We start from the raw sequence: 10,529 nt of genomic DNA, 5'->3' as shown, positions 1-10,529 counted from the left end.
AGGTCACTTTCTCTGTTAGAAGAACTCGATTCACCTCTGTCAAACTGGCTTGAAGAGACTGGCATGTCGGGTATATTCTCAAATTCTCGAAAATCCTCATCATTTGACCAAGCATGTTTTCGAATGTAATTATGCAAAACCATTGTTGCAATAACTATTAAAACTTGCTTGTTGAATGAATAACTTGGAATATCTCTTAATATTGGCCATTTTTTTTCCACACTCCAAATGTTCGTTCAATCACAGAGCGTAACGAAGAATGTGCATGATTAAAGATTTCTTTTTATTACAGATACTTGATGATTACCTCGACGAAAATTAGGTAAATGATATCGTTCCCCCTATATGGACCTAGAAAACCTGCCATTTGTGGATATCCTGAATCCACAAGATAATATTTTCCTACAAAAAAGTAAAACATAATATCAAAAGTTTAAAAATAATTTTAATATTTTAATATTTTTTTATGTAAAAAAGTAATTAAAAAATTAAAGTTCAACCTGGTGGAGGGTGTGCAAACTTCAACTCTTGTTTTCTGAGTGCTTGCAAAAAAATTCTACTATCATGTGCTGTTCCTTCCCAACCAGGAAATGCAAAAATAAAGCACATGTTGAAGTCACAAACTGCCATAATATTTTGAGTTGGTTCACCTTTCCATCCGATATAAGGTAGTTGACAAGAAGGCGAAATGTATGCTTTTATGTGTGTTCCATCTATGGCCCCAATACAATCCTTTAAAATAAATACAAGTAATAAGATAAAAGTTAGAAATAATTTATATTTTAAAAATATAAAGATTGTGTAAATATTACCTTAAAGTGAGGCCAATATCTTGTATCATGTCGAATATGGTTCGGTACCTCCTTGAATTGACCTTCAGTGGGTTTAATCGTGTCTATTCCCATTCGAGCAAATATATGCAACATATCAGTAAAAATTCGACTAACAGTTTCCCCAGATCGTTGAAATTGCTCTGTTGCATTTGAATTTGATTCTCTATTTCCAAGAATGTACAATGATAATGCTAACTTCTCCATCGCCGATACTTTCCCATTCTTTAAGCCATAATTTGTTTGCAAATCATGCAACAAGCTGTGAAATATATCTTTTGGCATCCTAAAACTATTCATGCAACGACCATCGTGCCCATTTAATACTTTGTCCACCCACATTTGACCTGTATAATTTGAATCCATACGCGGTTGCATAGTGAAATAAGTTTCATGGTGTACCAATACACTGCTTAACACATATTCTTCCTCTTCATGATAATTGTTGTTCTCAACTTGGGTAACAATTGTGGCTATTCTTCGTTGAGCTTCTTCACTTAATTCAGGGGTATCATAATTCATATCAAAACTATTATACATATTGTTAAATTCATCCATAACCTGAAAAAATAATCAAATGAAAATAAATCCTTTAAAATCTCGTGACATTCTATACAACACAGAAACTTGATTAAAAGCATAGCATAAAAATACCAAGCATAAAAAGTATCATACATTAGTTTTACATATAAAAAAGTAGTATAGTTATATTACAATAATAATTCTAAGGAGCTTATGGTGGAGGTGGTTGATGGTATGGTTGGAAGGGAAATGAGGATGTTGCTACCAAGTATGAAAATGATGCAATTGGATTTTGTTCAGCATACTCACGTCGAAGCCACCAAACCCTATCATCTGGATCTAAGTTCAAAAACACTTATCGTTTCACCGGTATTTGGAACATTTTGGTGGCAAAATAGTACAGTTCATCTTTTTTTTGGAATTTCATCTCCCAAAGCACGCAAAGCATCAATTGCATTTGAAATAGTATATTGAGAGTGAGGAAAAATAATTTCATTCACTGACTTCCTTGGACTAGTCATACTCTCACACAATTTCTCAAGCTAAGTAGTTAATGTATTTCTTGATGATTTTCTACTTGAACTTGATTTTTTCCTTTACCGTGTACAGCCCCAAGTGTTTGCTTTCTTCGATTAGGAATTTCATGAGAAGGGTTTGATGGTACCTCATCAGGAGGAATACATTCATTCTCGTTACTATGCTCATCTGAATCACCAAATCCCTCATTAGGTGCATCATCTCCCATAGGAACCCCACTTGGAAGAACACCAGACGAAGGTGCCCATGCGTTCTCTCCGGTGGCTACAATGCCACCAAACATTTGCCACATTAACTCATTCAATCGTGGTTCAATTAATTTCTTTTTAAATCCTTTAAAATCAGGATTTTCCTACATAACATGTTAAATGTTAAATGTTATACTAAGATTTTTATAATTGTAAATTATTAATATCAATAAACTTTATGCATTAAAATAATGATAAAGTGAACACTAACCTGTATTTTTGTAGACCACCATTCTTCTGTAGCATCGACCGTCTTTTTAGATGGACACCATCCAATACTTGTAGATTCCTTAAGCAACTCCCTCCATAACCTCCATTCCTTTTTTAATGTATCCCACTTATTTTTCAATTGAGGTTTTCCATAATTTTTTTGTGTTTTTACTTGAAAAAGAGCAATGCCATTTTCCCATCCTTTTGAGTTTAGATGAGTTGTCGGTCTATTACCAGAATTGACTTCATTCACGCAAAGTTCACAAAATATCAATGTCAGCTCATCATCCCAAACAGCTTTTGTTGCTAAGCTACTATCTCCCTCCACAAAATTTCGTGTCTTTACCATCTATTGTCATTGATATACTTCAGTCAATGTGCTAGCATTCACCAAGAAGCATAGAGCAAATATATAGTCTATAAGTTATATTAGACGTCTCCCAATGCTAATCTTTATCTAGCCACACCCAAAAAAAACTGGCACCTTAATTGGAAAAAAAAACTGTTGTAGTTTCTTTCTGGATTTCTCTTTTTTGATTGTCTATAAATAGATACATGTGTTGTTATGGCTTTTATAGCCGAATATATTACATAATATTCATTTTTATTTTCCCTATATTTTTGGGCTTGTAAGATGGACTTATTTATTTTTTAATTTATCTGTTTTGTTTTGTTTTGTTTTGTTTATTTTTTAATCAAATGTTCTTGGACAAAAACTCAGGTCAAGCCAAAGTAATTACTTTTGAAAAAAATCAAGTAAATCACATTTTACGAATTTTAAAAAATTAAATATTGTATATATTACATAAACCATGAATTAAGACCACAAGTAATGAAGATTTTGAGTAGCCTGCTAGAGTTCTCTATTTATATACATAATAAAACAACTGTTCAAAGAATTATATACATGATAAAATGATAATAATTTTAAAAAAAATTATTTGGGTTGGAGAAATTTAAAAAAAATTATTTGGGTTGGAGAAATTTTGATTGAATCAATAAGGTTAAAAATTTGAGAATTTTAAAACCTTAAGTTCGAATCCTCTAATTTAAATATTATATATGTGGCTCACTACTAGATTTATTTGGGACAGATAGTGGCCTTAATCTCTCTTGGCTAAACGGGAGAATCTAGACCATTTTATAATACGAGAAAAATGCATACATGCATTACAATAGTTAGGTATAAAATAAAGAGTAGCTAAGACGATTTTGAACTTGAAAATAGAAAGATAGTAAAAACTTTTGTAAAAAAAATAAGATCTTTTCAAAATAAACAAAAAAATTACATAAGCAGAAAATTTTCTCTCTTTACGAAAGATAAGTTATAAGAATGGCTAAATATTATCAATCGAATTAATTTATTTTGAGTCGGCTAATGAAGAAAATACTTATGTCTCTAATCCTGTTACAACAAAAAGATGGAATAGAGAAGGATGTAACAGAGTAGCAGACTTTGATTGAAAGATTTGTCCTGAAAATTGAAAATTTTTATAAGGGGAGCTCCTCTGACATCTTTGCCTAAAAGGGGGAGAAGTAGCAGCAAATGTTCAAAATGAGGATGGTGATTGTTAATGATTGTTGCTTTATGCTTTGCCAGAGTCGATCTAGTGTAGCAAACGATAGATACGATAGATGTTGATTTGTTGCTTATCTCGTGTTCTCTTTATGCTACTTTTTGTGGTTTTTGTTGATACTAGATGGGACTTGTGTGGATTATTTGTCATGCTCTATATTTCTTGAAATTACTTTGGAAAGTGTGTGTATGCTTGGTGGACAATGTGATGACCAATCATATTGACAAGGGAAGTGTATGGTCGAGCATGGTTCTATTTCTTAAGGGGAGATATATTCTAGTTTTCGTTGATTTGTTCAGATTGAGTGTTAATTATTTGTTGTTGATCTTGTCAAAATGTCAAAGAGGGAGATTATTAGAACTTTGATTGCTTCTCTTGTTTTATTTCATGTTCGAACAACATATAGAATAACAATTTTGTATAGTCAAAGTTTTTAGTGTTGGCATGTTTGACTTTTTAATTACATGGCTTTTGCTTTAATTTTATTTAGCAGCAAATGAGGAGGTATGGACGTTGAAGATGGGATTAATGAGATTATCTTTTAGTCTATTGACTTGGCAGTGGTTTTTGGCCAACACTGGCAGTGTTTTTGCAGAGGATACTTATTGTTGGTTGGTTGTTCCAGCAACCATATATTAGATCAGTATGTTTTGTTTCTAAGTTAAGTACTTTTGTTTTTAACTTGTAAACTTCTGCTATACATGCATGCTTGTGAAGTATTATTTTGTTAGTTCTTGGTTGGTTGTTTACTTGATTGAATCAGCTTGAACTTTTAACATCTTCCTAGAATAGCCTTAAATTTTGAAATATGAGAAATGCTCTTTAGTGATCTTAGATTATGAAAGAAAGCCAAAAAGTAATCTAAAACTAAGTTCTTATTGAATATTTTTGATTAGATGAAAAAAGTTTGGTCTGAAGCCATTTTATTTTGCATTCAACATGTCAGCAACTGAATCCGCATCCATTCTTCTTACTACAAGTAGTGGGTAAATAGCTCTCCATGTGTCCAATGCATGTGAGAGGTAGGACAAGTTGTAACCTGTACTACCACCTTGCCCTACGTGTCTACCTCACAACTCAAATAGAATAAAATTCAGCCTATACAACTACATGGGAGCACTTATGACTAAAAAGAAATGCATGACTCGGCCTATAGCTTAAGTTTAGGCTAAGCCTTTCTCTAGAATATTGGGAACCTTAAAACCTTTCTATACAAGCTTTTGTTGTTTCGTTTGTTTAGTTGTGCTTTGTTTTGTTTTTGATAGTTTTAGTTTTTAAGGGTTTGAGACATGAATACAGTATTGCAGGAGATGTTTTCTTATTTGTTTTCTTATTTTATCAGGTCTCTTTCATTAGATAATAATGCTTTAATTATGTTGATTTATATAGGTTAGAAGGGAGAAAATCAGTGAAAGAATGAAGTATCTTCAAGATTTATACCAGGGGGTAACAAAATCACAGGGAAAGCTGGTATGCTTGATGAAATCATCAATTATGTTCAATCTCTTCAACGGCAAGTAGAGGTAAAAAAATAATGGAGAAAGAACATATGGATTTGTGTATGAACACAACAATTCTTTTTCATTTCTAGTAATTACTTAACTACTTTAAGATTTTGTCCTCCATGTGAGGACATATTTATTTGTTGTTATTTTCTTAGCTTAGAACAAGATGAGAACAAGATGAGAAGGAAAAAACAGAAACTACTTTGATACAATTCAAACACATATATAGAGTAGAAAAAGAAGGGTTTTGACTTACCAGATCAAAGTTGAGAACAAGATTAATAGGATGAGTCGAGAATATGAGCTTCTTTGAGCATGCTGTGAGTGTCAATTGAAGGAGTTGAAGAGCAGGGTTTTCTGCAGATTAGGAAAGAAATTAATTTAATTTTCAAGGCTAAAATGGTAAAATAATAAGTAAAAGTAAGGGTGTTTTTGTCTGTTACAGTGCCAACAGCTCAGTAAATTCATCCACTGCTGCTGATTCCTCCAGCTGAAAATCAGCTGACCAGTGTGGTAGAAAAGAAACCTCACTGCACTGACTATGTAAACCAAACAACTGCTGCAGTGAGTTTGGCACTATAAACGCATCTCACTGCCTGTAAACTTGAAACCAAAGGAAACCTTATTCTTTTTTTTTTTTTCTGGAAGAGGAAAGGGAAATGAGCATTTTTGTAAAAGAAATTACCTTTTATAGTGGTATTGAAACGGCACCGTTTCATTCAGGGTCTTTAGGTACCAAAACGGCGCCGTTTGGCACGACCCGTGGGTGACCCAACCCTTACCCAGGAGGATCCGCGTGTTTTTGTGACTAGGGTATAACTGCTACCCTAGTACTTCCGCTTTTCTTTGCGTTTTCAATTGAATATCTTTTACTTTTGCAATTTCACCCCATTTTTTTGTGTTTTCAATTCGGTCCTTACTGAAACGTTACGTATAGAATGGGCCGGGATATTTACTGATTTGGTCCTTTCTTTTCTGTGTGTTTCATAATTTGATACCCGCACAATATTTAGTTTCATTTTCTCACCCTTAAATTTAGTTCTGATTTCGATTTAATCCCTTTAGTATTTTTTTAACTATTAATTTTTGTTTTATTTATATTTTCATTTATCTTTATATATATGTATACGTTATTTTAATATGGGCTATTATTTTTATTATCATATATTATTATTAAAACTAATATATTATTAGTATTAGTATTAGTATTAGTATTATTATCAATATTATTGTTATTATATTTCCATTTATACTTAGTTATGAAAATTTTAAATATATTTGTCTTATTATTATATTATTATTATTACTCATATTTTTAATTTTATAATTCATATATATATATATATAAATCCATATACCTATTCATATTTTATTTTTTAATTTATATGCATATATATATGTACATACTTACATTGTTTTATTTTATAATATACATATTTATATCCTTTTTTGTCTTTATGTAATATATATACACACATGTGTATTTTTATATATATGTACTTATGTTTTCATACTTTATAATTCTTGTACATATACATATATATGTGTGGATATACATATTTTCATTATATATATATACCTACCTAGTTTTTGTATTTTAAATTTTTTTAATTCATACATAGATTTTTACTTTTATAATTTTATTTATTTTCGTATTGTCATTATTGTTTTATCTTTTATTTATTTATTTATTTATTTATTTATTTATTTATGTGTTCATCATTATTTTTATGAAATGTTTTAGCCCTAGTTGTTTATTATTTCATGTATAATTGTTTTGACATCTTTTATTTATTTATTTATTTATTTATTGTTCTGTTGTGGTCGCTTATATTATTTATGCTTACATCATCAAATTTATTATGGTTTTATTACGCATATTAACATCGTGTTTTATTTCTACTATTTCGTGTTAGATTAATTTTATTTGATGCATAAATTATGATTTTTGAATAAGTAAAATTTTGTGTTTAGATTCGAAATGATTGAGCCCTAACGTATTGGGTTTCAATTTTTTTCGTTGAATCTAAATAATCGAGAATGCTCTTTAATAAAAAAAAAACATAAAAAGCTCATTATCGGGAATTCAATACGTTGTGTCCTAACGCATTGGATATGACACGTTGTTTTCTCGAAATGAGGATTTTTCTAAAAAATAATAAAGGCAATATTCAATGTTTAGAATTCTGAGAAATTGTGCCCTAACGTATTGGGCTGCGATTTTGTTCATCCGACTTAAAAAATTGAATATGCTTTTGAATTTTATTGCATGAGATTTTTAAAGGACAAGCTCATTTTTGAGGATGTGAAATAACATGCCCTAACTCGTTAGGTATGACATTTTCTCTCTCCGAAATGAGAGGGTCTTAACATGTAATTTGATTTATACAAGTTTTTAATACAAGGATCGTATTTTCAAATCTCTTTAAAGTTTTCAATCTTCAATGCTAAGACACTAATTAATCAACTGGGTACCAATTTTGGGCGTTACGAGGGTGCTAATCCTTCCTCGTACGTAACCGACTTCCGAGCCCTTTTTTTGAATTTCGTGGACCAAAATCGTTGTTTTAATAAAATTAAATTATTTATTAAAAACAACCACTTTTTAAGGTGACCCGATCACACCTTATCAAAAAGGATTGGTGGCCACTCTCATTTTCGTTTTCATTTTCAAAATCCAAGTCGACCCTTTTTTAAAAAAAAATTGGTGTCAACAAGCACAATATGAGAAACAAGCACGTCTTTTTGCTGCCAGTAGAGCAGGTTATGATGGTACCAAATACTCCAAAGAATAGTAAGTAACCGATCCCTACCTTGCCCAAGTGCATCATCAAATAATGTTCAACAAAGCCAGTGATGGTAGCCTGCGACACAGAGACACCAACAATCTGCCAGACCTGGATAGCACGTGTACAATGAAAAAAGACGTGCTCCATATCTTCAAGCTCGCCACAGCAGATACAGTCCAGGGAGATAGCCAACCCTTTCTCCAACAAAAGAGCCTTACAAGGAACAAAATTACATAATAGACGCCAAGTGAAATCTTTAACCTTTAGAGGTACCATGTTGTTCCAAAGTCGAGACCAAATGCCGGATTGCAGCCATATGCCAATTTAAATTAATAACAACCATCGTGAGTGTAATGCCAAATAATACCATCAGCAGGAGGATACGGTGAACATCGTAGGGCGCCATTAATCCCTCGATCAAGTCCCTATCCCACGCCCAACCATCAGTGCTCAGAAGTGCCATTGGTTTCATATCTAACATACCTGGCAGAGGAATAGAGTCAACAAAAAAATTATTGTTGTCACAAAGCCAAGGGTGTTTATAAACTTCAATCATAGCTCCATTACCAAAACGCCAACAAGATCCATCAATCAGTAATTGTTTAGCGACAATGATGGCTTTCACTACCACCAAATATAAATTTCTCACGCTCTACCTAAATTAAATTGTAGTATAAAGAAGCAAGGCGATGGACTGAGATTCCTAATATTATTTTTGTGCTACCAGATTCTAATGTCGTGGCAGCTGCCATACCCACGACTTAAAATGTGTTGTGCTAAAAATAAAACGAATGGGGTTTTAATTTATTAGAGTTAAAAATATAGAAATAAATAGAACAAAATAACAGTTGAATTATAAATGCAAAATAAAATTAAATAACTGATATTAAATTAGATAATCAAATTTTTGAATTCTTAGCCTTAGACTCGGAATACTCCAAACTCGAGTCAATCCTTGAAAGTGAAATTTTTCTTACAAACGATAAGTTGGTGATAACAATCAAGGACGCCTTAACCGTCAACTCTTCCGTGTGTATAGTTAATTCTGGTACGCCCTGCAAACCAACCCTTACCGACTATCTAACCACGTAGCACATGTCCACAATTTAAGATCTCGGCAGCGTTGCGATCTAAAAGAGTCCAACTCGAATTAACAGCCTCAACCGCATGGATTGTTTAAATCTAATCACTATCTCTCTTGACAGAATCCAACTGGCATTTTCCCATCTAGACATGCTAATTTGTTCGTGGGAAGTCGAATGCGAGAGACGGCCGACTCGTTTTCCCAACTGTATGCCAAACAACTCCAATCCAACACGCACTTTTTTAATTGAAATTGAATTAAATGTAAGGAATTATTGTAACTATCTCATATTCCGGAGAGAGAATGAATATCATGTTGTAAGGTTTTAGCATGTGTTCATTTCTCATGATTCTCGATTGGAGTGATAACCGGCCTAAAACTAAATAGAGATTAGTTGAACATGAAATTAATCATACTTAATTGGATTATAAGAGTGAATTTTAATGAAAGATTATAGGTGAAGAAGGGAGGGAACTAAAAGGACAATTGCACCAAAATATAAAAAATGGCAAAATGTTCAAATGCTACGTACTGACATAAGAATATGCTAATTGCCTTTTCAATTCTAGTGTATCCCCTCATGCCACAATTACAAGTCTTTATATATACCTTTCAAATAACTAACTTCACATGATTTACTCCTAAAATCATGCTTATATTAACAATCTACCACAATATCAAAATTTCTAAATATATAATTTGTCAAAGTCAAAAGTCTTATATTTTTTGTTAGCTCAAAAATAATTCTACAATTTTCAATTTATCCCCACAGCTTGTTTTTGTTCTAATTTAGTCCGATTTTGTTTGTTTGTGAACTTCGACACTCTAATTGCGTCCTTGATAAAATTTAAATTAAAAATCACAAGCTTAATAGCATTCTATTCAAAAATTGACAAAAATTAGGTACATTAAATATATAAAATTAGCTTGCTATTAGGCAACAATACTCATCCAAAGAAGAGAAAGATTTGATAAGAAAGAGTATCAATTCAGAGATAAATCTCCAATCCAATTTAGACTCGCCAAGTTAAAATAGTTAAAATCAAGAAACCCTATACCTCCATACTTCTTGGGAACACAAAGATTATCCCACGAGGCCCAATGAACCTTCCATTGATGACCATTGCTCGAACCCCCACCAAAATGAGTTCATCATACTTTTTGGAGTGACATATATTGATCGGAAGTAAAAACACGCTCATACAATATATTTGAAGTGCTTGAGCC

At 32.0% G+C, this 10,529-nt stretch overlaps 1 protein-coding gene across 1 annotated transcript; it reads right to left on the bottom strand.

Moving 5' to 3' along the window:
• Window positions 1–495: 495 nt before the first annotated feature.
• Window positions 496–1,586, bottom strand: LOC107944695 (uncharacterized). The gene is made up of 2 exons (XM_016878523.2): window positions 813–1,586; window positions 496–732 (listed from the first exon to the last, which is right to left on the bottom strand). The coding sequence occupies exons 1-2, from the start codon at window positions 1,386–1,388 to the stop codon at window positions 496–498; spliced, it is 813 nt and encodes a 270-aa protein (XP_016734012.2). The 5' UTR covers window positions 1,389–1,586.
• Window positions 1,587–10,529: the final 8,943 nt, after the last annotated feature.

The sequence above is a fragment of the Gossypium hirsutum genome, chromosome D03, assembly GCF_007990345.1.
Source record: "Gossypium hirsutum isolate 1008001.06 chromosome D03, Gossypium_hirsutum_v2.1, whole genome shotgun sequence".
In the NCBI taxonomy this organism is placed as follows: Eukaryota; Viridiplantae; Streptophyta; class Magnoliopsida; order Malvales; family Malvaceae; genus Gossypium; species Gossypium hirsutum.
Note: the sequence above shows the minus strand (reverse complement) of the source record. Positions and strands in the feature narration are given on the sequence as shown.

Coding starts and splice junctions, on each gene's coding strand:
- LOC107944695 (XM_016878523.2), bottom strand. CDS start 1,388: ATGGATGAATTTAACAATATGTATAATAGTTTTGATATGAATTATGAT. Junction 733..812: donor GATATTGGCCTCACTTTAAG/GTAATATTTACA, acceptor TTTATTTTAAAG/GATTGTATTGGGGCCATAGA.